Genomic DNA, 25,465 nt, shown 5'->3' with positions numbered 1-25,465 from the left:
AGGATTCTGCAGCATCTTGGTTTAACTCTCCTCGGTAACTCCCCTAAGCGGGTCCCCTTCTACTATGCAGGAAAATTAATCATAATCGATAATCTATTCACTTTCCTATAGTCCTCCAACATAGAATAATCCTTTCATTCTCTGCGTCCCAGTAGAGATTACGCAATGCACTGCAGTATTAGTACGCGCAGTGCGGAATTGAAGACGCCTCTAGCCGCGATCCGATTCCGATATCGCGACAGCCATACAAGTCAGCCGTGGAGCAGCACCAGTGATATTGATTTCCTAAGCAAGACGGCGGTTCCGCAATGGACAATGTTCCGTTGCTTTTTGCCGATAGGACACGCTACTATTTTCCTTCCCCCGCAGCAGATTAGTACTGCTTACTTAGGTACCTAGACAACAACGGTCAACTCCTCCCCTCCTCCTCCCCCGGGGCCCTGGTTGGGCGATGGCGGAATAGAATAAGAACCATCGCAACAATAGCTTACTGCTAGCTGTTAAGCGGATCTGCGTCATGCCTGCTGGTATTTCTAGAGTTCGGTTTATAAATTTAACGAGTCATCCACCTTGGGTATAATAGGTACCTACCTATCTACGGATATCTACCTGAGAAACATGGAACAAACCTCCATATAGGAAAGAAACAAGAAACCTGATCTGATCAGATCTGAAATAACAATCTCTCCTTCTCCATCCCAAATTCTTTCTATTTCCCCACCTGACTCGGAATTATATTATAGCTACATTTATCACACCGTACCGTTACCGATTAAAAAAGAAAAATGGCCCCCATCGAACGCATCACCATGTTCAAGATCCCCAACGAGGTCGACCGCGACCGCGTCCTCGAGCAGTACAAAGTCCTGGCCAAGACGGCTGTCAAGGTATGTACATGTACCTAGGTACCTAACATATGCCTCCATTGAATCCATCCCTTCCAGTTATCTTAAAAATCCAATCCACTTCCTGGCATTCCTTTCATACCTTGCCTACCTGAGTAGGAATGACATAGCATACCATACCATACCATTCCAAAACACACACACACACATACTGTACAACAACAAAACCCCAAGCATGCAGCATACCTACCACCACCTCATTCAAGAATCAAAACAAAACACTCACTACAGTCACCCACAACTGGGGGATTGGATCTAAACAGGACGGCAAACCCTACATCACCTCCATAACCGCCGGCCCGACGGTCCCGGACCCACGCAACAAGGGCTTCAACCTCGCAGTGAAGACGACGTTCGCGTCGCTCGAGGACATGCGGTACTACGACACGGAATGCGAGGCGCACAGGGCGCTGAAGGCCGTGGTGGGGCCCGTCAGGGAGGATACTGTCATGGCGTATTATCAGAGTGTGTTGTGATGCCATTGCTATTTATCTGTTGTTGGACTTGGCCCGGATGGAGGGGAAAAAGAAAGGGGGGGAAGGGGAGGCGAGGGAGGTATGGATGCGGGGAGTTTGTTGTCCGGGTTTTGGGGCGGCGAAGAGTGGACTAGATGGGTCTGGATCTTACTGACATGTGGAGGAATGCGGATTCGATTGTCATTGACTGAAAGAATGGAAGGAGAGAAGAGTATGGCATGCTACCTGCCTGGTTGAACCGTTCAACTAAGGAGACCCAAGGATAGGATAGGACTTGCAGAATCAACAGCCGTAGACCCTACTGTCTGCGAGAGATCCTAACTTGCAACGGTTCTGCGGTTCTGATCATTAAACGTGACACGAGACTATTATAGTCGTACGTCTCTGTCCTCGTTCACTTAATATCCAGCGATAGTAGAAAACACAAGTGGAAAATAGTGTAAAATTGAGAATAGTTCTCAACTAAGTCATGCTTATTAAAAAAAAACATGTCAAAAACAGGTACCAGTACATGTTTTTTTCCAGAACATCACACAGAGGGTGGCATTAGGAGCGATTCAAATCCATTTGTCTCATCTCAGGGATCATAGCCCTCCAACAGAGGTTAGAAATACAGCAAATCCCGGTTGTCATAATACCCAGAACCAGAACTCAATCACAGGACATCGCCTTTTTCCTCCTCTAAAGACAGGGCGGGTGTTACAAAGTGAACATGGGCAGGACACGTCGCCAACAGGCTGGGTATGATGGCAGAACAGGGACTGTAAAATGTACAGAGAACATGAAATTCCAGGTTGACTCGGGTGGCGTGAGCGTGTCGTAAAAGATTCTATAAGAGTAGGTAGATCTCAAAGTGACAAAAAAGACTATAATGGTGTCGTGCCGTTAATCGAGGGCTTTTCGGACGTCATTCCATTTCTGTTTGAGGGCTTCGTGGTTCTCATTTATCTGTGATAGATAGGTCAGCATTAATAACTTTGAGAATGAAACGACGCTGGGAGTCTTACCTCTGCCCACTTCATCTTTGCCTCCACCAATTCCTTCTCCATCTCCGCCATCTGCTCCTCCATCGCGCGGTTCTCATTCTGAACCTCAATGTTTCGTGCCATAATGCGCTCCATCTCAGTTCGAAGTTTTTCCTCCACTTCAGCTGGCTGCTTGTCGACGACTTTCTTCAGCTCATTGACCTGAATTCTTAGGCCCTCATTCGTGTCCTGCAGTTCTTCGTTTTCAACCTTAACGCGAACCAGTTCGGATGCAAGCTGAACATGCTCCTTGTCTGACTTCTCCGCGTGCTCTTCCAGGGATCGGATCCGGGAGGCTTGTGTCGCAACAGTGTGCTTAAGGTTTTCAAGCTCCGTTTCCCGTTCTTTTTCAACACGAACTTTTTCCTCCCACTCCTCAGTATATGTCTTTATCATCTCCTGGGTAAGAGGTACAGCACAGGCATCCTGCACCATGATATCCGCGCGGTAGACTTCCTTATCGCCACCCGAACTTCCAAAAAATCCCGATTCAAGGATTGACGAAGCCGACGGCTGGTGATCAATGTATACGTCAAACAGCTTTTCTTTGAGAAACGTCGACAATGTGGCCATGTCTTTCATACCGAGGAGCGTCTCAGTATTGCGTTGCATGATAGCAATACCAAATCGGAGGATAGTGCTTTCCAATCCCTCCTCGAAGATGAGGTCATAAATGCGAAGAACCAGCTGCAGAGGGAATCGATATGCAAAAAGCGTGAGGAACCACTGCGTGGCATACAGTTGCGGGTGGACGCCTCGCCTGCGGAGGTGACAGTAGAGAGCCGGCTCCAGATCCTCCAGCAGGCGCTCAAATTGATATAGATGGAGATGAAGTCCAGGCATATCGTGAATGAACATTTCTCGTAGGCCGTACTTGTTCATCAGCTTCACAAGAAGGGTGAAGGCTTCGCCCTCGTCCATCTAGTTCGCAACGAAATTAGCAACATGACCCCTTGACAGACATTGCGCAATACTCACATTAAACAGTAACGGCATAACTATAAAGTTCATGCCTTGAGCATACCCAACGGCCTCATCGTACAGAGCATAAGCTTTGCACAGGCCAAACAGGGCTTCTTGATTCCCTTGAGAGATGAAGTATCTCGAATAACTCGTTCGGGAACCCAGATCTCTTCTGATGGCCTTCTCCAACCTCTGGAGCGCTGCCGCATCCTCCTTGGCCTTCTTCTTTCGAGCAGCTTCAGCCGCAGCCTGCTCCTTAGCGAGTCTCTCGGGATCCTTCTCTTGGGAGGAAGGCGAGGAAGTTCCAGTGCTAGTCAATGGAACCGAGACGTCCGAACGGAGTGACGACCGCGAAGAGGACAACGAGTCCTTCTCCTTATCGTTGCCATTTACACTACCATTCATGCTCAAGTGGCGGTCTTTCTCTTTATCCGTACCACGCGCGACCAGCTCTCTGTAAACCTCTTCCAACTCAGGGTTCCTGCTGTCTGCTAGAACCTGCCATATAACCCCTCGAATAGTCTGTGGGATGCCCCTTTTGATAGCGGCGTTCAACTCGCCGGAGTTAGCTCCCTTCAGAGCCTCCGGCCCATGATTAACAAGTTGCTGCCATAATTCCCAATCTACTGGGGCTGCGGCATCGGTGGCGGAGGCGGAGATGCCAGAGACAGTGCCCGGGGCGAGATTGGGATTTACTGTAGATTGAGCGGTAGTGGATGGCGGTGAGACAGCGCCACCGTCTTCGTTCTCTTCTGGGATACTCCTTGGACTTCCAATGGCTTGGCCAATGCTTCCGGGTCCAGATCCAACGCTTGCTTGATCACCGTCAGAAGGAGCATGGCCTTCCTCGCGCATCCTAAGCAATCTGAACTGATCCTTTAGACTGCTCCGTCCAGTCTTTCTTGAGATTGTACTCAAGTTGTCTTCATCACGGTCGTGTAGGTTACTGGCAAGAGTCGACACTGACGCCCCGGTATTTCTACGACCGGCAGATTGAGGCGGTGAAGACTTGACCTCCTTTGTACTGGTTGCACTCCGTGAGAGCCATGAGAAAGGACTTGTGAGCTTTCGTGTGGGAGGCGCTGGTTGTGGGGCAGGGGCAGGGGCAGGGGCAGGGGCAGGCGGAGAGTTCTTGTTTGTCGACGAAGAGGCCCATGGCAAACTGGCAGTGAATCCCCCAAGACGCGAACTGTGTTTCGAATCCGGCTCTCCGGACGGCTCTGCAGGAGAACTCGGCTTGGATTCCTCCTCAGGACTCTTAGGTGGTGGCGAGTCATCCTCCTTGCTACCGGCCAGATTGACGTCGTCTAGAGAGGACGTGGACAACCGGTGAGCTGTCAGCAGCGGGGATTTCTGTGGTTTCTTTTTGCGCGGGGTGTCCTCGGCCTCTGAATGCGTTTCGGACCTCGGTGACTCGACATTGTCTGCAGTATCTGCAGTATCTTCTTCCTTCTTGCCATTCACATCGGGCGAGGGGAGAGGAGGAGGGTCCGCAGCGCGGGGCGTGGTCGCTGATCCATTCGACTGTCGACGGTCTGTCAGGGAACGTGTAGAAGAACTGTGAGGCAAGCACTGGTGGTTCTCGTTCGTTACTTCGGGGGCATCTTCGAAGGAATCCTGGCAAGAGCTGCGGTGAGCATATATTGCCGGGCGTGAGAAGCAACGGAAAGCCTACACCATCATAGTCTTTGTTTTCAGGGCTGGAAGCCATATTGCAACGTAAGCACGCTTAAGAATTTCTTTCTCTGCTGCAGACGCTGCGCAGATCGAGACAGATCGGGGGACTGGCTGATGGAACAAAGGAGCAGAGCCCTGGACAAGGGCAGGATGCACGCAACCAAAGCAGCAGTCCCGCCGACGGTAAGTGTTTATGGAGTACACGTCACGGGCTCATGCGCGAGCTGCCGGGGAAAGCAACGATGAAAGCAGGGAATTCAGATGTCGTGTAACCCGTGAATCGCAACGGAGATTTATTGTGATGGCAGGAGGTGGAACGCTCTCGACTGTGTCGCAGATACTGATGGAGCACCCCGTACACCGTAGATGCCAGCTAAGGACGCGTCGTTGCCATTGGCGGTGCCGCGGCAGGACGGACTGACGGCGGCCCTGCGTACATCTGCGGACATAGGCTGTGGACCCTCACAGCCACGTCGGCTTCCAGAAGCCTGGATGCATCGTATCGCAACGGCGTCAGGGGTTCCCGCAATCGCTTCCTCCGTACTATCGTCCCACTAGCCGCCAGCATGGACCTTGCTCCACCCCGTCTCTCCAGGGCCTTCATTCGCTAGGCTTCCCTGCCATCTCATCGCTCGGAAGTTTTGGCCCAGACCACCTGTTGCCATGACGGCCATAATCGACAATATTTATAACCTTGACAGAAGAAAAACATGTGTCTTCTCTTTTCTTGAAGCGGAAAAGATAACCGCTCTTGGGCACCAACCTCCTGCGTGGAAGTGTGCACGGATATCAGGCATTGATTTCTAATACAAGACCATTACATGTGTCATTAACAGCCATCGAGGTCTAAATGTACTGTAGAAGTAACTATGCACGTCCGTAGTAGACAAAGATGTAGCCATTTGGTTACTTCATCCTGTCCATGTTCAACCACTTATTGAGTTCTCAAAATCTAACCATCGTCCCCTCCTGAGAGGATCCAGCTTCTTCAATTCCGTTAACCATCTCAGCACATTGTCCTTGGCTTCACCTGACAGTGTCCCTTCAATCTTGGAGGCCAGCAAGGTGCAATCAATAAGGGCCTGGTAGATCCATTTGCAATCCTCTGCCCCGTCAAGCAGCTCTTCGATTGCTTCGATTTCCCTGCGGACATAATCCAAGCGTTCCGAGTTGGTCAGATTGGGAGCCATCGTCTGCACTGAAATGGTAGGGTCAAATGTACACATGAGGTTTTGATGATAGAACCATAGTGATTGGTCGTATGGGTCGAACAAGGCATTGTGGATAAGTTTCAATTCTGAACACGTTACTAACGCTTGCATCACAAAGACGGAATGTATACTTACCATCGTCGAGCATCTTTTTTCGTTCGTCATCACTCGCAGACTTTTCGTTCAGAAATTTCTGGATAAGCTTTGTTCTGTAGTGCCAGGCAGAGAAGTTAGAGAGATTGGTCTTGATCATCTTTGTCGTGTATTCAAGTTCTTCTTGAGCCATGCTTTTCTCATCAGGCGTGAAGTTCTCCAGAGTTTCGATGACAAAGCGCCTGTAGCCCCAACCGTGGAAATTCCTGCTGTCAAGACTAAGCATCTTGCCCACCAGCGCTAGTTCCTCCTGCCAAAATCTACGGGTGACTGGCGTTGGAAGCAAACGCTTGGCTTCTTCTAAAAGCCAGTAGCGATGGTTCCATATCCAGTAGCATTTGGGGAACTTGCGAAGAAGGGGAAAGAGAAACTGAAGATCAGCCTTGATCATGGCCGCTATCTGATCGGCCGCCGGTTGATCAGAATCACTCGACACTACAAGCGAGAACTGATGCTGTAGCACCCGACGTCGATGGTTCCATATCGTGTAATACTCTGGATTTTGAGTCAACAGCTCAGAGGTCTTCTGCAGAGTCTCGGGAGTATATTCACGATCACGAATCTGTTAGGTCCGGTTAGCTCCGCAAGCCAGAGAGCCATGCAACTCACTACCTACCTTGGCATAAACTAGCCGCTCAAGTTCCCGGTAGGCCTCGATTTTCCGCTGTTCTTCTTGACGGGCTTCAGCGGACCTCTCTGCGTGGTTGAGTCGGGGAACACCGTGCTATGAAACCGGTCATCAGCAGGGACTTGGCAGGCAATGAGGACGTGGATACCATACGCTGGCCATATTTGAGCAGCTCTTAGTGCACGTTGACAGGTTATTTCATATGTCGAGAATTTACTTATATCCCTAGATCTATTACAGCAAGCGGTGACACCCCGGAATTTCCAGTCGCTGCTGGCCGATATCAGGTTGCCTCCGCGGGAAACAGCGATGTTCCATACAAGTGGCGCGCTAGACCAAAGGCACGCTTTCCATCACGTGCGCCAAAAGGGAGCTCTCCGCCCTCAAGTCGGACAACTTCAAGACAACGTCCATCCACAAAGACCAGACGAGCACGTCTGAGTCACTGATTCTGCTGATTCTGCTTGCAACGAGTATGCTACTACTGGCATACCAGCTGCTTTCTCTATTACTCCAGTTTCTATCTTTCCTTCCGTATCAGAGCATGTTCTTCCGTTAGTCTGATGGTAGTTTTCCAAGCCTGCCGCCGCGGCAGCGATGGCAATTCCTATATGTCTGTCCTCGGAGGAGCAAGGTTCCTTGAAAGCTAGTCCATTTCCTGCTCCTCTCCGTATTCAATGTCATGTCCCGAGGCATCATGAATCTATAAAAGCCGCTGGCCTTGCAACTGCTCAGTCACCAGTTCCAAGTGACACTACGTCTTCCGATGATGACTTCCATTCGTTCCCACCTTCACCAGGTGATAGGAAAACGGATACCAGACCAAATTCTGTGCTTCGATCTGAAAGTGGAGGGTTTCGAGATGCTCACGTTTTAGTAAATGGCAGAACTACCAGCCCAGGGACTTCTCCTATTATGAGAGGCCGCAGAAGAAATAGACGATGTGCCAGCGCGAGTGCAACAGCACATGCGCCTAGGAGCCCAACTTCGCCTGACCGTTTTATCCCAGCTCGGGAATCCTTTGACTGTCCCGCAACACAGTTTCGCGTGAATAAATCTCCGCGGCATCTGTCACCTGAGGAGAAACTACTCCGTCGACGCGATCCGAGTGCGGATCCTTTTATGCCTACACGTTCACGAAGAGCTGCTAGTGTTCCGAGGCTGGGAAGTCAACATGAGCGCACACTTACTCGTTACATGCCGCATCTCGTCAGTGACTCAGCCATCGCAGGGAGCCATGGTCCAGTTGACTCGGGGGACCTCTTGCGACAAGTCAGTGCTGGTGCAGTCTGGAACGTTGGGGGATCTTCTGCTGCAATGGGTGGGCCACCAGTTGGCATCTCTGATGGGATGGGAGGTCTCATCGGAAGCGGGACAACTGCCCCGATGTATGTTGCCAATTTTCTGGAGAAGACCACGCCTGCCGAAGAACGCGAGAAGCATGAGTCGAGATTGGCCCTCGCCCTGGATATTGACCAGACGAACCGCCTCCTTGACATTTGCAGACCGCCTGCTCATCTTTACTCAAAGCCGAGTCCCTCTTCGCCACACTATGAACGGTATTGCCCTCTTACTTGGAAGGACAATGCCTGGAAGAGGGCCGAAAGCTTGGAGCGTAAGTTCAAGCCGTTTTCTTTTCACTGCAACATATCTATCAAATTATCATTGTTCTTAATGGACAATGCTTTCGGTTTAATTTCTTTGCTGGTTCCTTTGATTCCGCATTTTTGAACTCTACAGCGTTGCTTGTCATTGTACAGTAACGCACCGACGATTATGTCGCCAAGATCTATGATTATCTATAAGGATATATTTAATTGGTAATTATCTACCTGTAACTTTCCCCTCCTTGTCAACATCCCTTGCAGTCAATCCACTGAAGAAAAAAATATAGGGTCAAAGACGGTCACAAAATCCCACCAGCGAGCAGTTCCATCGACGCCTTTCCGAGTCCTTGATGCTCCTTTGCTTCGGGATGACTTTTACTGTTCTACACTGGCCTATTCCTATACTTCTGGAATCCTTGCTGTTGGTCTGAGCAGTCGCGTCTATCTCTGGTCAGAAGCTCTTGGGGTCCAGTATCCGCCCTTTTCCGCGCAGCCTGAGTCCAATTATGTGACCTCTCTTTCGTTTTCTTCTGAGGCCGGGGGAAAGAGCATCCTGGCAGTTGGGAGACAAGCCGGTCATATATCATTATGGAGCACTTTTGATTCTGACGTACGCTTTGAGATAAAGCAGCCTAATGCCGTTTCCTGCGTCGCCTTCAAGCAGACGACATCTCATAGACAATCTGAAAGGTTTCCAGACACCGAAGTGGAGGTCGAAGATCTTGCAGTTGGCGATGACCTGGGTAATGTCTGGTATTACTCAGTGGAGTGGCCAGACAATCCTACCAGGGCAGCACACGATTGGAACGGTGCGATGACACTGCTTGCGAGGATAAACGCTCACACTCAGCAGATCTGCGGTCTAGCCTGGTCTCCGGATGGAGCATATCTTGCCACTGGCGGCAATGACAACGCTTGCTTGCTGTTTGAGCTCCATGAGATTCTCATGCCTGACCGAGCTGCAGTTTCTCCCAAGTCTCCCACGGCGCCGTCACGCCTACGCCTTCCCCACGGACTTCAGCCTCAAAGTGTCTTCTCGCGTCTTGCAGCTCATACTCACCTAAGTCGCCTTTTTGATCGACATTATCGCTTGAGTCACCTTCTTCCTTCTTGGACCCCCGGCCATATGACATCTATTTCAACCTCTGACATGGACAATTCCGGATCAGTCATCTCCGGGCATGGACGGACGGTCTTGATACCATCAAACCGCCAGAAACACAGGCTGGCACATTCTGCAGCTGTAAAGGCGATCGCTTTTGCACCCTGGCAGCCGTCACTTCTCGCTACTGGTGGTGGCTCAAACGATCGTTCCATTCACTTCTATCATACTCCTTCCGGGGCTCGTCTGGCAACTATCAACGTCCACGCTCAGGTCACCAGTTTAATATGGAGCAAGACGAGACGGGAGATAGCTGCCACTTTTGGGTATGCACAGCCTGAACACCCCTTCAGGATTGCTGTATTTGCGTGGCCAAGCTGCGAACAGGTAGTCGCAATCCCGTGGAGTGCAAACAGTAGTAGCGGAGGGGGGCCTGAGAACGATTGTGGAAGGGCTCTTTGGGCGATTAGCTATCCTGGCGGCCCAAATGAGCCTGCGCCAAGTCCCATACATGAGCAAGCGGTTGACACGGACTCTTCTTCGAGCACTACTGCAACTCCTGCGACGACTACAGTGACAGAAACTAGCAGTGGGCTCTCCACGCCCGTCGGGGGCGAGCCGAATGGCATTCCTCGATCTCCAATTGCCCCTCCAAGCTCACCAAGTAGGGAGAGGGAAGGCGGAACATGGTGGTCTCGGACTGCAGAGGAAGGTTGTATCATTGTCGCGTCAAGTGATGAGAGCGTCAAGTTCCATGAGGTATGGAGCGGGGCGAGGAAGAATGTCGCGGGAGCTAGCGGTCTCCTCGGTGGCAGTGACATATTGGAGGGACTGGAAGGAATAGAGAAGGAAGGAAACGAGATCATTCGGTGATTCCAGATGCTTAAAGGAATCGTGGATAGGCGGCAGGACTGTCTTGGTATTCTTTTTGCTGATCACTGCATATCATCCGCAGGTTCGGACACTACAACTCTACACTCTTGTCTTGGGATAGGTATTGTTGGAAGACCTGCGACAAGCTTGCTGAAAACGGCGAGCTTGCAGGTAGCTATCATTAAGATATCTTTAATCCAGTCCTATCATCACTCCTTGTTTTCTATGTATGCTCTTCCAAGAACCTGCAGCCGTAGGACCATCGCCCAGATGGCGTTCCTGGGTACTTGAATACAGTGCTGCAGAGGTTCGTCTCGACGAGGATAACTTGCCATGCACTGCATAGTTACAGAGTAGTCGCTCCTATGCAGAGGTCACTGGGACCCGCTGAAAGACATCCGATGACGGAGTACGGAGTAGAACAGATCAGAGATCTGCTCCGTAAAAGTCAAAAAGGACCCAACACTACGGAACACGGATCGGATGTACAGCAGTGGACCGTCGCTGATCGCTGAGCCTGGACCCTCGGGAAGGCGAGAAGTCTGCACGATTCTGAGCTATACTAGCGTTTGAGACGGTGAGAACCGCGGAGAGGGAGCCCATCAGCACTAGTGAAAACTATCTACGGAGTAGCCGCCGCGGTGGGTTGGGCATTATTGGCAACTTTTGGGAACTTTGGTTAGTTAGATTGGCAAGTTGATGATCGGCGGCCCCGGGAGTCGGCTGTTTTTGTGCTTTTTGATTTCGGGTGGTGGACTGTTGTCTTAATTACGGCTATGGAGTAACGATTTGTATTGGTATGTATGGACGCAGTATATCTAGAGTGCGTGGATACGGTGTAAGTACTCTGTATGATTTTCTTGCTCTAGATATTCGGTCATATACATAGAATAACGCTGTTTATTTATGGCTAATTCTCGGGATTGTTTTATTGATGAATTAATTGGATACTATGTGTCTTAAGAAAAGTGCTGTACTCTGTTGTATTGTAGAGGTAAGATCTGCACTCTTGGCTGCTGCAAGTTAAACCTGTGTACTCCGTACATATTGTGGGATGCATAAGAGTTCTTCAATTGGACAAGGCTCCAATCTGGACTTTTTGTACTGCTTGAGCGAAGAGGATGTTTGGTCTCGTGATATAAGAGCTGTTGTGCTGACCTAAGAGCATGTGGTTGTGAGATAGTTATATATACTTGAAGGCGGGCCCCGCCGGGAGATCTACGATGAATAAATAAATAGTGCACCGACAAACTAAAACTTTCAGAGCTGACTACGTACTCAAACTGTAAAAAAAATTTGTCATGCATAAAAATCAGATATGAAGCATATCTTCTGTAGTGTTCTTCTTAAGCTCGTGTGTTCTTCCCCGGAGGCTGTATACATCCTGGATTTCACTCTCTACCAAGGTGACATAAAAACCACGAACCAAACCATACCACACCAAATCGCGTTCTACTCCCTTGAATTTCCAGAAAGAAATCAGCAACCGCAACAATGGTCTCCCTGAAGAATCTCCTCTTTCTCTCGACCGGCGCTCTCGCCGCCGCCGTCACCGCTACCGCTCCCGCCTCTGCGCAGCAGTCGACCTCGACCTCGCCGTCGGCATCGTCAATTCCACCCACCCTGAACGTCACCACCATCGCCGCCAGGAACAACGCTTAGATGCTGGAATGCTGGGCCCTCGAGCCCGGTTTCACTGTGTCCCCGCAGTCAGGAACCGCCGGCGCCGCGATCCTGCCCATAGGCACCCTGGGCGGTAATGGATCGTATTCGGTCGTGCCCGCGGGCTTTGATGGTGGGAGACATAATGCGCCTGCTGCGCAGTAAGTTTCATCCCCTGCTCAGAGTGTCGTCGTTTTTTATTTTTTAATATGTATATTGATCAACACGGTTAGATGGGTCATCTTCCTTTCCGGCCTCGCGCACATCACGCTCCCGCACCCGCACCGGTCCAACACCGCCAACAACGAAGCTTGGATCCTGGGCGGCAAGAACGGCGCCATCCTCGCCCTCGATACCGCGGACGTCAGCGCCGATGGCCACATCACGCGGTACCCCAGCGGAGAGGCGACGATTGCGCTGCAAATCCCGCTGGAGGGGGGCGTTCCGCCGAAGCATAGGGTGCTGCATTCGGGCGCTTGTAAGCCGGAGGAGCAGGTTCTGTAAACGTTGCTAGTTGAAGCGGAGGGGAGTAGGGGGTTAGGTGGTAATGGATGTGATGGTTGATTATTGGTTGGGGTTCTGATTTTTGTCGATGAGTGATGTATTTATGCATGCTATGCTGTACATTAATATGGATGGAATATATTAGGTAATTATCCAATGTAGGGGACGTTAGGTAGTAAGTCCAGTGGAGTTTAATAATAATATTTGCGAGTGTGTGAGACAAGTACAGAGGTGACTGGGGGGTGAGAGATGACAGGCAGGCAGGAAGATATGCGGATTGATATATGACCATCTGTTAGGTGTTGCACTAATTGCCACTCACTTATTGTCTCAAGGGAGGCTTCACGCCGTTTCGATGTATATATCTAGGCGCGACAGAGGTGATGACAAGAAAAAGGAGATGTTATCATCTGCCGTATGATGTCAATTTGCTGTTGGGAAAATCCTGGGGCCGGTGCAGCCTGTTTGTCTCTACTACTACAAGGAGAAGCTAGGTCAATACCAAGATGCTCAAATTACTTCATTAATTCATGCCCCCCGCAGCGTGTTAGCTGCACTCCACCACGTCTAGGAAATTCTAACACTTACTAAACGTCTAGATTTATCCAGGAGCATCAATTCTTTCTGCTTTTTTTGCTGTGGAAATTGCCAAGTTTTTGATATTATCACATTGTTCTTTTCCGTTCCATTTCGCCGTAGCTGTCCTTAGCAGTAGTAACCTCACATTTCAAACCACAAGAAAAAAGATACAGTTGATATAAAATGTATGCAACACTCCGTTCCCCAGGACAGGTGGAAGCAACAACTATATGCTACAAGAGGGAGAGCGAGAAAGGTGAAAAAAAAGAGGAAACACAAAAATCAAAGACGTTAAACATCAAACACGCCACTCCAATGCGATGCGGGGTTCCATCAGGCGCAGCGCACGTTGCAGTACATAGAATAAATGAAGATATCCTCCGGATATTTTTTTGATACTTATCTTTTGTCGCCGAGTAAATTGACGTCGAAGAAGAGTCTTCGGAAAGAGAAGGGAAAAGCAGATCAGGAGCTTTTATTTCCGCCCGGACTTGCCCTTACCCTTTCGGCTACCGCGCAGCTTTGCCTTCTTCGAAGGTGGAGGCTGCGCCACGGCGGCATCATCAGACTCTCCTTCGTCTTCAGTGTCAGCAATGAAGTCGACCATGGAGCCGGCACTGTCTTCGTCTTCATCCTCCTCGTCCTCGTCTTCTTCGAGAGACTCCTCTGCGTCCGACGAGCCGGCAGATTCTTCGGCCTCGACATCGAGGATGCCCTCTTCGTTTTCTTCCTCGTCCTCGCTGCCTTCTTCGTTTTCAGACTCCGAGCCAGCGACACCGTTCATCATGACCTCGTCCTCGTCGGAGAGCTGGTTGTCTTCTTCGTCCTCCTCATCATCCTGGCCTTCGACATAAATGACGTCGTCATCATCTTCGCTGTCGCCGTCCGCATTACGGTTGGCGATGGACTGTCTCAGACTGAGCTGGGCATCCAGCATATCGAGCTTGCCCTTCAGAAGGAGCAACGAGGGAAGGCTTGAAGAGCGCTGCTCCATGACCCTGAACAGAGTGGTCATTCTCTTCAGGATGTCTGCCTTGCCGGCGATCGCGCCACCGTGCGCAACGCACGTCCACTGTACCCAGACCAGAAGGTGTCCGTAGCGTCCGGGCCGCGCGGAGAGACGCTCGGCCAATCTCTGAAGCAAGGTTGCTGCAAGGGAGGAGTCCAGGCGCTGGATAGTCGTGCGGACGATGGAAAGGTCGCCCGTGTGGAAGCATGACTCCAGCATGGCGCTGTCGTTGGTTTTGAGGGCTTGCGTGAGCACAGTCGAGAGGGATACTCCGGATTGAAGGGCGCCTGCATTGCTCTTGCTAGGAAGAAGGGCACCGCGGCCCGCCTCGTCGTCGAGTTCGGCCTCAACATCAATGGGCTGTTCGGAGGCGTTCGCACGGAGGAGCTCGCCGAAAGAAGGCTCTCCGGCTTCTTCGTCTTCCTGTTCCGCTTCCGAGTCCCCGGCATCCTGCATTTCAACATCCTTATCTGCATCTCTCTGCTTTCCAGATTGCTGCTTCTCACTGTATTTCTTCGCATCGCGGGCCTCTTCATCCTCGTCACCCTCCTCGTCACTGGATATCGAGACAACATCCTGTCGGGAGTCATCCATCTCGATGTCTTCCACGAGTTGTCCCTCTTCAACAACTGCCTTGGACTCGTCCACATGGCTCTTACTTGATTCCTGGACACCGTTCACAGTTGCAGACCCCAGCACAGATGCTGACTTGGTTCTCACAACCTCTTTCGTGCCCCTGAAAGCAAGTTCATCTGACTCTTCATCCTGCCATCTTACTCGCTCGAAAATGACATTGACACCTCCTTCCGCCCAAGCAATGACCAAGTCTGGCCCCTGGAAAGAGGTCGTCACTACCGGCACGAGGCTTCTAGATTTATCGGGTCGGACGACCTTGATGGACGCGTCCGCTCTCCTGGTCAACTGCTTGACCTTCGCCTTGAGACTGGTTGAGGACTTAGATTCGTTCTGGACGAATGGCCTTGTAAAAAGCTCGATTGTGCCGTCGTCAGTCACCACGGCGAGAACCTGCTTTTCGAGCACCAGGGACTCGTCGTCAGCCGGCTTCTGGTTATGCGCATCTGTGCCCGGGTAGAACGATAATGACGTGACCTCCTTCTCTGCCACTAGGTTCATTACGAGTTTTTGCTTCTGCGCATCGAAGACGTTGATGTAACGGTCGGTGTCCGAGGCGAGGAACTGCCCTGAAAGGACAGAGTCATCTGTAGAAGATGGTATGATGGTGTGAATGGGATTGCGCATGGCGGAGAAGGACACTGGTGGGTCGCCAGCCTTCTCGACATCTATTATGTAGGGTGTCTGTGATGCGCAAATAACAGGAGGGTTCGAAGGGACAGGCCTGGACAGCGCTGACACAACTGACGATGCTGGAAGATGAATAGTTCTAGAAATTATTAGAGATGTAATAACACAGCAGACTAACGGCCACTCCTTACCTTATGCTCTGTCCAGTGCGCAAGTCCCACTGCACGAGCTTGTTATCACCTCCGATACTCCATCCCTCTAGACCCGGACGCTTGGCAGTAAACTTGAAATCTTTGATGCCTCTGTCATGACCACCAGATAGCGTCCCGACGATCTTGTCCTCTGAAGGAGAGTACATCCGGATTTCGGACGAACTTGTACCAAAGGCGACGACGATGTCTCCGTTATCCAGACCATCCACTGCACCATTGATACCTGAACTCCTCTTGCGCTTCTTCTTCGATTGCTGTTCCCGTGGCTTGTCGCTGTGGTAGAAGCCCCAGTCCAGCGAAGTGATCGATTCCTTAGGAGCGACAGCATGTTCGCATACCAGACGGCCGGTATTGGTATCGTGAATCCGGATATGCTGGGCGTCGAGTCCTTGGATGACGGACGCAAAGAGCGCCAATTGGTACTCGGACGGGGAGAACGCAGCTCGCAGCACAGAGGTCTTATTCCCCGACAGCGTCGCACCCGCGACCGCGGGGGACGCGGCGGAGGAAGTTTTCGAGACGGGCGGGCGAGAGGCCTTCTTGTTCCCCATTTTTGGTCGGATTTGTGAGGAACAAAACCACAGAACCAAAGGATGGGTTGCGGAGGGGGTCTCCTGAAGTTGGAAAAAGGAATCCCAGCTTCAGCAGCAAAGGCGCCCGGATGTTAAGTCTCTGTCGAGCCGCAGGCCGTCGCCGTCTCTGGCGGTGATGCTTGTGGGAAAAAAGTTCTGTATACGCGCTTGGCCCGTTGCAGTCTAGGGCCGCCTGGGAAGTTCCGCTCCGGACCCCCCAGGCTTATCTAATCCTCCACCCTTTCGCTTCCCATCCCATGATCTCTCCTCGACCATCGTGGACTTCCCTTTCTTCACCCTGCGCCTCCTGGCTTAAGCAGCTGTGTCTGCTGTCTCTTCTCGTCGTCATCCCTCTTCAGGCCCTGCTTTCTCGATCCTTGTGCTGTCTACTACTAGACGTTGTCTTCCTTACCGTCCGACCAGGAGAATGACCATGCTCCAGCCTACGTCGAGACTCCGAACAGAACTTTCTCCTGATGCTATTCCTCCAGGAGACCTCTGAAAAATTTTGGCGTTGTCTTACATTGATATTGTTAACATGTTGTCTTTCTCTTCCTTTGTCATCCCTAGTCTGGATCCTTTCAGCAAGCTGGCCATTTTTAGAATATGCAGCTGTTCTGCGAGCTGCATACTGCTCCTCTTTCATCAACTGTCGGCTCCCTGCTGTGACATCAAATGCAAGATGGATGGTCTGCATACATGCCATCCACCGTCTCTGATCCAGCCCCTCGAAAGAACCCCTTTTGAGGATGTCAGCGAATTTTGGCTGTGCTTGGCAACGCCTAAGAGCAGCCGGTGCAACGACATCTAATGGTTCTTCCTGACATCTGAGGCATTTGCAGTGAACTCTGACGGCGGCTTACAGTGCCAGATCTACAGGTGTACCGTCACGACCGGAAGACATCATCGTTGCTACAAACGGAAAACAGGAGAACGGGTGCCCACCCCGTCCACGGCACCAAGAATCTTGATGCGCAGCGCAAACTACTGGATACATTGGATGACGCGAGTGCTACATCTCTCCCAGGCCTAGGGTCGCACAGGCAGCTAAGGGAAAATAGGTCGTGCACAAATTGCTGGTGGGTTGGTATGAGGAAGAGCTGTGAATGTTGCATTACTGGGCACATCGCGGACTCGGCATCGGGCTGAATCGCTGCTGCCTGTGAAGCGGCTCGCGTGTGCAATGATCGGAGCGGACGTGGATCGATCGGTGGACCGGGAAAGAAAATAGGGTCCAGGCAAACGCAGACAACTCGAGACGGGCAGGACGCGGGTGGGGTCGCGTCTTGCATCAGTGTGACAGGCTAGTCCCAATGCGACGCAAGGGGAGGGTTCAGGGTTGAGCCCTGGGGTTTGCGTGGTCAGCGGACCACCTCCCCTATCAGGCCCGGTCTGTGGTTACGCTGGAGTTTGGCCGGGCGTAAGGCGTAAGGATCCCGTAAGCAGGTTCCGACGGACTCGGATGCCCGATGTGCTTTGGAACCTGGCCTGTGATCTTTCACCAACAATCTCGGACAGGTAATGGATACAGAAGGCGGATCGTGTTCTGTGGGCAAAAAAAAAGAAAAAAAAGGAGAACGGACGGGAGACACTGTGGCTGAGGCCCACCGCGGTGCGCAGAGCTTTTGTCTCGTCGTTTCTCTCGTCGGCGGACGCTGTCAGACTGGGAGTGCTTTGGGTGCGAGTCTGGCAGAATCCAGGATTCAAGTATCCGCTTTCGGACAACGTAGACCAATCATAGCGTGTGGGCGGCGCGGCGTTTCGCGTCGCAGCCAATCAGCGGCTGTCAAATGGCCTGAACCAGGATGATCGGGACTAGTGCGGGCGACGGGGCTAGCGGCAGCTGGCGGGCGAGCGCGACGAGGGCGTCCGTACTTAAGGATTCTAGCACCCCCTCCGATTTTCTCAGTCTCTCTTTCTGGAGCTGAGCTGAGCTGCGCCCGCGCCGGACAAGTCAGGTCACGCCCTTCGTCTCTCACCGCCCCTTACCTCGTCTGTATCCTCGGTTACCTGTGACCTGCCTAAAAATTACCAGACGCGTTCGCCCCGTGTCGCGCACCGGCCCCCAGCCACAGCAGCGTCCTGCAGCTTATTTACTGTCTGTTTGGACCTACTCGACCTGACCGCGACGCTGATTGCGATCTGTACGCGACACGGGTCACGACACCTTGCTCCTTCCGCCCCGGGATCCTGCCTCAGGCATCAAGCACGTGCTTCGACGGCCGCTGCATTCCTGAGCCAAGTCACCTGACTTACCCTGCCTCTTGGCTCTGCACCTCGCGACCGGCGTGTGTTTCTTATAAGCGGGCGGGACTCTCGGCGTCTCCGGCCTGCTTTCTCCCATCTCTCTCTTCCGTTCCTCCCTCCGCTGTCCCTGCTTAGTCACAACCCTTGCCTCTCACGTGACTTCTCTCTTTTCCTCCTCTTGGCGCTATAAAGTCTTCCTGTGTTCTCCACCGGAGCTTCTTATCTCCTTATCTCCTGTATCTCCTTCCGCATTTTTTCGGCGTCGCGGGGTACACGCGCGCTTCGTGAAACACCGAACATCCTCCTCCCCCCCCTCCATCCCACCTTTCCTGTGAACTAGTCGGGTGGTCTCTGGTCGACGGGGATTCGAGTCTTAGCCTGTGATAGCGCAGAGAGTATTCAGTTGATTATTTGCGTGTTGTCGCTCCTTAAAGTCCTGGATAGCTGAACCTGCTCGCCGCCTCTGCTTGTTAGAACGCGTATTTCGGTCCGCCGTGGACCTCCAGTGATCTCGCCATGGCAACTCCGCCTCCCGAGGGGGGTTCAATCCTCAAGGATAAGACTCAGCTGCCTCCTCAAGTGACTGACATTGGGTATGTATTCCTCACTCCCCATTCTCATCTTCCTCTCACATTGCGTCCAGGACACATCCAGGACGCGCCTTCCCACTCTGATCTCTTCTTTGTTTGTTCATCTACTGACCACTTTATAGACTTCAGGATTCACTTGATGTCAAAGCAGCTGCTCTGGGGAAGCCTGCAGAGGCAGTAGTGGACTCAGCAACCAATCAGGCCGCGGTGGACGCCAACAAGGAGATCTCCCCGGCCGTGAATGGACACACTGATTCTCAGTCTCCGCTCACCAATGGAGTGAATTCTACCGTCGTGAAGAACGAAGCTACTTCACCTCCGAAGTCTCCTCCCTTGTCCTCACCTACCAACCAGACGTCATCCGCTCAGCCAGAGATTGCGCAGTCTAATAACTCAGAGGTCGAAGTGAAGACTCAGGGTACGGAGAGCGTTGAGTCAAAGCCGGCTGCGACTTCGCCACAGAACCCTGCAGACAAGACGGCTCCAGCCGACAACGTCGCTTCGCAGAACACGCAACAGACCGCATCTGAAGCAGCACCATCGGGAGATATCAAGATGGAGAATGCGCCAGATGCTCAGAAGCCTGCTGTTGCAGGGCAGCTGCCTCACCATCCGTCCCCAGCCTCCAAACCTGAGAATACCTCTGGTGTTGCGCCATCTGCGCCTGCTCAGCAGCAGGCTGACCAGGAAATGCGGGACGCATCACACGCGCCAGCATCGCCGACCAAGGTCCAGAGGGAGCGTGACATTGATCCAAGCGACGAGCCTGCCGCCAAGCGCACCAAGACTAACGGTGACGTGTCTGAGGCGCCTAAGTTCAAGGTCCCAGAGTTGCCTACGCCGGCGACTGATGGGCCAGTCGACACACCGATGGAGCCCGAAACGGGTATCACCAAGGTGCAACACAAGTTCCTTCTGAAGGGGATCCAGAGCCTCAAGCGCATGCATGACTCCCGATTCTACAGGGAGCCTGTGGATCCTATAAAGATGAACATCCCTCATTACCCCTCCATTATCACTCGTCCTATGGACCTTGGGACCATTGAGAAGAAGCTCAAGGCCAATCAATATACGTCGGTTCAAGCGTTGGTTGATGACTTCAACTTGATGGTGAATAACGCTCTCGTTTTTAACGGACCTGACCACCTGGTTACCCAGGAGGGCCAGAAGCTGAAGGCGACTTTTGATAAACAGATGGCCAACCTTCCGCGACCTGACGAGGTTGAGGAGAAGAAGCCGAAGAAGGCAGGAAATGCGAAGACAACGACCGCGCGCCGCGAGCCGCGAGCCGCTACTGGCCAAGGGACTGGCAGGAACGCTGGTTCTCCGCAAAGTACCACGTTTGCTCTGGGCCCTGAAGGTCTGCCGCTCATCCGTCGTGATTCGACAAATGCCGACGGGCGTCCCAAGCGATCGATTCATCCGCCTAAGCGTGATCTTCCCTACACTACGAAGCCAAAGAAGAAGAAGTACCAGTGGGAGTTGCGCTTCTGCCAGGAGGTCTTGGATGAACTTCACAAGCAGAAGCACTACAGCTATGCGGTGCCGTTCTACTACCCTGTGGACCCCGTCGCTCTGAATATCCCGACCTACCACAGCATCATCAAGAGGCCTATGGATCTTTCTACTGTTCAGACCAAGCTGAAGACTGGGCAGTACGAGAACTCCAAGGACTTCGAGGTGGACATGCGCCAGATCTTTAAGAACTGCTTCAAGTTCAACATTCCAGGTGATCCCACTTTCACGGCGGGAAAGAAACTGGAGGAAGTCTTCGAGGCTAAATGGGCGCAGAAGGCCCGTTGGCTTGAGGCCCATGAGCCGCACCGTGAGCACCAGAGCGCAGGCTCTTCTGATGAGGATAGCGACGAGGAGGAGGAAGATAGCGATGACGATGCCGATCAGGAAAAGCTGAACATGTTGCAGAGACAGATCGCAGAGATGTCGAAGCAGGTTGAGGCGATCACGCAGAAGAAAAAGAAGACCCCTCCGGCTTCTGGAAAGAAGTCAGGCAAGTCAAAGAATGGCAAGAAGGAGTCGAAGAAAGGCACTGTCGGAGGCATTGCCAAGAAGGATAGGAAGGGAATCAAGGGTTCGAAGCCAGAGAAGCAGCGCTGGGTTACGTACCACGAGAAGCAGATCATCTCCAACGGGATCAGCAGTCTACCAGACAAGAAGATGCAGGAAGCCCTCAAGATCATTCAGAATAACGTTCCATCTCTCAAGGTATGTTTCCCATGTTGCCGTCTTTGTCTACCTAGTTATGTTCGGAAACTGACTGGTGTTATAGGGTACACAAGAAACTGAGATCGAACTCGATATCGATGAGCTTCCTAATGAGGTCCTGGTGATGCTTCTCAAATTCGTCAAGAAGAATGCCCCACATGTCCTGGAAGAAGAGGAGCCGCCTGCTCCAATCCCTAGTGCTGCTCCGGCTAAGCCAAAGAAGAACAAACCGATGAGCAAATACGAGCAGGAGGCCCAGATCAACATGCTTGAGAACAACCTTTCTCGCTTCCAGGGCGCCACTGCACGCTCTCCCGATCCTGTTCCTTCAGTCGAAGCGAACGTTGAAAGCAGCGACGAGGATGATGACTCTGAGGAGAGCGAAGAGGAGTGAATGCTGGTCAAATCGGCAGGGATATTTCATCTCCACTCTTAATCCATCTAGATCCTGCGTGCCAAGCGTTGAGACCGCCTGCCTCCTCAGTTTTCGGTTTTCCCTTTACGTCCCGGCAGCTCACATGTTTTCCTTCCCAAGGAAGTAGTTTGTTAATCACATAATCTACGGATGATGGCCTCCTGTGACCAGACCTCACGCCTTCAAAACTGGCTTCTGGTCGACAAGCAGCTGGGTCGAAACATTCACTTTGACTTGCACATGTACATATTCTTTTGCTCTTGAGCCTGCCTGCTTTCGAACTTCGATTCTGAAGGCCCTCTTCTTTACCCTCTGCAAACGCCTTTTTCCGTTTTTTGCGATGATTAGATGAGACTGATGGCTGGTTTGGCCAATTGGTTTGGGGTCGGTTAGGTTTTTGTGTTATGCTTTTTCTGTTTTTCACAGCGGCAGGACTTGGTTGGACAAGCTTAATGCCTTTCTCCTTCCGTCGTCTACGAATTATGGTTTTCCGCTTTCATGTACTCATTTACGTACACAGCAAAAGCGATGGTTAGGCGGGAAATCGGTCATGATTTGATTCCCTGCCCCATAATACCTTACCCTGCAGCCGTTTTACTTCGTTTCACCCGTCGTTATTGAAGTCGAAGCTGCAGACTCACGGTGCGTGGCTGAGATTCCACCTGGAGATGAAATGAGGGGAATCTGAAGGAGAATGCGGAACGCCTCTTTCGGCTATGATAGGCCTGGGTGGGAAGGAGGCCAGAGAAATTAGGTGTATTGTATGAATATGAACGTGAAAAATGTGAAAACTGCAGCGAGCACCAGATCTTGTGGTCCAGTCATCTTAGGTGAACGCAGTATCTTTGTTTGAGTCAGATGTAGCCGTAGTGTTCAGCATTGGATATTTCATCTCTGTTGCATGGTGTTGTTCTCATAGCGGCGTATGTACGGAGTACCAGGTACAGGCGCTTAGCGGCGGCGCTTCCCCCGCGCTAGGGCGGTGATTCAACCGAAGGACGAGCGTCGGAGGTCAACACGATCCTCCGTGCTTGACTGACACAAGATGATCCCGCCATGCGACCCCGCTGTTCTCGAGAACAATCCCCAATTTAAGAGGCTCCATCAGCATCTGACGACGAACCTACTCAAACCGGATGGGTCGACCCGCGCGAACGACTCCGATCCGGCGCGGAGAGCTGTTCAGGAGGTAAAGACGCACATCGCGTAGCCTCGGTCCCCAGCGACGAGACGAGAAGAGAAGACATGATTCTGACTTTGCGCGCATGTCATTGCAGGAGCTGAAAGCGTATCAAATACGGCACGCAAAGGCAAAGATCAAGAAGAGGGCAATTGGGGAGCTGGCGTTCGATCTACGCAATGGCTTGCCGGAGGAGGTCAGTCAGCCCGGTCCCTTGGCTTACCATGTCTTCTGGGGTCGAATTGAATGATTACCAGTACATATTCACGGTGTTTCATTAAAATGAGTTACTGATTGAGATTATATTACAAGAACAGCTCCGGGACCTTGTCGCCGTTATAGCCCTCTACCTCGAGTCATCTACTCCTCCTTTCAACGAGCGAGACAACAGCAATAATGACAGCCGTGATGGCGAAGAAATGCTCTCGCTCCTCTACCCGGACATTGATGAATTTCATTCGAATATCCGTCTCATCGCACCGTCCCTGTCGAACCAGCTTGTCTCGACTGTAGACAGTCTCCGAAAGATCGCGAACGCAACGACGGAAGACTCCGCTCCTACACGCTCGTCATCATCGATCCCCACCCTCGCAGACAGACCGCGGACGCGACCTACTACTATTACACGTCAATCTACAATCAAAATAAACCAACCATCCCTATCTTCGCAGCTGGGCAACCGGTTGCGGACCCTCCACGAGGTCCAGACGTCTGAGCTCCCTGCGGCCCGGAGACAGATGGCAGCGACAGCCGCGGAGGTTCTTGCGGTGCGGGCGGAGATCATGGAGCGAACTGTGGAGTTGCTGGAGCGGACGAAGCATGGTGCGCTGGCAAGGGCGGCGAAGGCAAGGGCGGAACACTTAGCTACGGTGGCGGCGGGGGTGGAGGGAAAGGTCAGGTATGGCTTGTTTTTCCATTTCTTAATCCGCTGTTCTGGAGAGCCTATCACCAGAAAGACTAACCCCAAATTCTCCATGGTACAGAGTCATGAAATTGGAGACCCTTGGCGCTATCTACACGCCGGAGACAATCACCGCACTCACCCGCTACCGCGAGCACCTCCGCGACACTCGAAGACAGCTCGAGGAAAAGCAGAAGATCGCAATCCAGGAGCTGGAGACTTACGAGGCTGCGGATTCCGGTCAGGATGGCGGTGGTGGTGGTGGGAACGGGCCCATGGTTGAAATAGCACGTCGGTATGGTGCTCTGGTCAAGGAGATAGAGGCGGTGAAGATGGAGATGAAGAGGTTGGGACATTAGGCAGATGCTGTCTATTTCTGTCTCCTTGTCTCAATTTCTTTCTCTCGCGGTAGTGACGGGGAGTTTTTCAGTTGTCTTTTTTTGATACCCCTTTATGTTTGTGAGTTCTTTTAGCCATTGTGCGTCGATGACATCGGTTTAGAATACTTGCAGAACTCGATTATCTCATTGAACTGTATACTCCGGTCTATACTAATTGAAACCAATTGGATACACTCAACTAAGGACATCTCAATTGCCTTCTGGAGCTAATACAACATTCAACGATGGTCGTAAGCTTCAGAATTACAGAGTGAGCAGTTTATACATATTTCTTTCAACCAGTTACATAACGTAGAGCGTATATAGGAAAAAAGTTGACCCTCTAAGCTCTTCGATAGTACTGTCTTCCATGCTCTCGTACATCCATTCGGTGGCGCTGAGTCAGCCTGAGAACCTAACGTAATCCACAACCGAGCGAGCCACCCAACCGAGCGAGCCACCTCAGAACCCCTAAACCTTGCATCCATTGGATCATCATCAAACCCAATTTTCCATCCAATATGACATCAAAACAACCAGATTCAACTGTTAAATTAGAAGATCGCATATCTCTTGCAGTCAAAGCATACCAAAATGGCCAGTTTAAAAGCATATGAGCAGCAGCAGCAGCATATGATGTTCCTTGATCAACTCTTACACATCGAATTAGCGGCCGCAAAGCACGGGTTGATATACCAGCCAACTGCCAGAAGCTTAGCAGTCTAGAAGAGGGTTCTTTAAAGAAATGGATTCTAGATATGGATGAGCGCGGCCTACCACCAACTCAGGATACTGTACGCAAAATGGTGGATATCTTACTATCTCATCAGAATCCAGGCCTATCTACTGGAAAGAACTGGGTCAGCAACTTTATCAAACGGCATGATGATCTTATATCAAAATATACCCGCAAATATGATTACCAGTGTGCAAAATGTGAGGACCCAGAAGTCATCAACCAATGGTTTAGTCTTGTTAAGAATACCATAGTAAAATATGGTATTCTTGAACAAGATATCTACAACTTTGATGAGACTGACTTTCAAATGGGTGTAGCCCATACAGCAAAGGTCATTACTGCATCCCGTCATCGAACAAGCCGCGTACG

General features: G+C 51.5%; 8 protein-coding genes across 8 annotated transcripts; 5 read left to right on the top strand and 3 right to left on the bottom strand.

The window, feature by feature from the left end:
• Window positions 1-809: 809 nt before the first annotated feature.
• On the top strand, window positions 810-1,381 carry VTN00DRAFT_10199 (uncharacterized protein; the record flags this gene model as incomplete). Its single annotated transcript, XM_069426828.1, has 2 exons — window positions 810-887; window positions 1,169-1,381. The coding sequence occupies 2 exons, from the start codon at window positions 810-812 to the stop codon at window positions 1,379-1,381; spliced, it is 291 nt and encodes a 96-aa protein (XP_069283961.1).
• An 885-nt stretch (window positions 1,382-2,266) lies between these two features.
• On the bottom strand, window positions 2,267-5,080 carry VTN00DRAFT_10198 (uncharacterized protein; the record flags this gene model as incomplete). The annotated part of the gene is made up of 4 exons (XM_069426827.1): window positions 2,267-2,329; window positions 2,389-3,327; window positions 3,385-4,986; window positions 5,045-5,080. The coding sequence occupies 4 exons, from the start codon at window positions 5,078-5,080 to the stop codon at window positions 2,267-2,269; spliced, it is 2,640 nt and encodes an 879-aa protein (XP_069283960.1).
• Window positions 5,081-5,972: 892 nt separating this feature from the next.
• On the bottom strand, window positions 5,973-7,200 carry VTN00DRAFT_10197 (uncharacterized protein; the record flags this gene model as incomplete). The annotated part of the gene is made up of 4 exons (XM_069426826.1): window positions 5,973-6,343; window positions 6,393-6,972; window positions 7,027-7,134; window positions 7,192-7,200. The coding sequence occupies 4 exons, from the start codon at window positions 7,198-7,200 to the stop codon at window positions 5,973-5,975; spliced, it is 1,068 nt and encodes a 355-aa protein (XP_069283959.1).
• Window positions 7,201-8,355: 1,155 nt separating this feature from the next.
• VTN00DRAFT_10196 (uncharacterized protein) lies at window positions 8,356-10,620 on the top strand (the record flags this gene model as incomplete). The annotated part of the gene is made up of 2 exons (XM_069426825.1): window positions 8,356-8,653; window positions 8,933-10,620. 2 exons carry the CDS (start codon window positions 8,356-8,358, stop codon window positions 10,618-10,620), a joined length of 1,986 nt encoding a protein of 661 aa, XP_069283958.1.
• Window positions 10,621-12,114: 1,494 nt separating this feature from the next.
• Window positions 12,115-12,786, top strand: VTN00DRAFT_10195 (uncharacterized protein; the record flags this gene model as incomplete). The annotated part of the gene is made up of 3 exons (XM_069426824.1): window positions 12,115-12,249; window positions 12,331-12,443; window positions 12,516-12,786. 3 exons carry the CDS (start codon window positions 12,115-12,117, stop codon window positions 12,784-12,786), a joined length of 519 nt encoding a protein of 172 aa, XP_069283957.1.
• Window positions 12,787-13,840: 1,054 nt separating this feature from the next.
• VTN00DRAFT_10194 (uncharacterized protein) lies at window positions 13,841-16,400 on the bottom strand (the record flags this gene model as incomplete). Its single annotated transcript, XM_069426823.1, has 2 exons — window positions 13,841-15,776; window positions 15,829-16,400. The coding sequence occupies 2 exons, from the start codon at window positions 16,398-16,400 to the stop codon at window positions 13,841-13,843; spliced, it is 2,508 nt and encodes an 835-aa protein (XP_069283956.1).
• A 2,784-nt stretch (window positions 16,401-19,184) lies between these two features.
• Window positions 19,185-21,875, top strand: VTN00DRAFT_10193 (uncharacterized protein; the record flags this gene model as incomplete). The annotated part of the gene is made up of 3 exons (XM_069426822.1): window positions 19,185-19,261; window positions 19,381-21,481; window positions 21,546-21,875. 3 exons carry the CDS (start codon window positions 19,185-19,187, stop codon window positions 21,873-21,875), a joined length of 2,508 nt encoding a protein of 835 aa, XP_069283955.1.
• A 1,066-nt stretch (window positions 21,876-22,941) lies between these two features.
• On the top strand, window positions 22,942-24,336 carry VTN00DRAFT_10192 (uncharacterized protein; the record flags this gene model as incomplete). Its single annotated transcript, XM_069426821.1, has 4 exons — window positions 22,942-23,085; window positions 23,174-23,272; window positions 23,394-23,974; window positions 24,060-24,336. 4 exons carry the CDS (start codon window positions 22,942-22,944, stop codon window positions 24,334-24,336), a joined length of 1,101 nt encoding a protein of 366 aa, XP_069283954.1.
• Between the last annotated feature and the right edge of the window lie 1,129 nt (window positions 24,337-25,465).

This window comes from Thermoascus crustaceus, assembly GCF_041956765.1.
Source record: "Thermoascus crustaceus strain CBS 181.67 unplaced genomic scaffold VTN00scaffold_9, whole genome shotgun sequence".
In the NCBI taxonomy this organism is placed as follows: Eukaryota; Fungi; Ascomycota; class Eurotiomycetes; order Eurotiales; family Thermoascaceae; genus Thermoascus; species Thermoascus crustaceus.
This window is presented reverse-complemented; position numbering and strand designations above follow the sequence as displayed.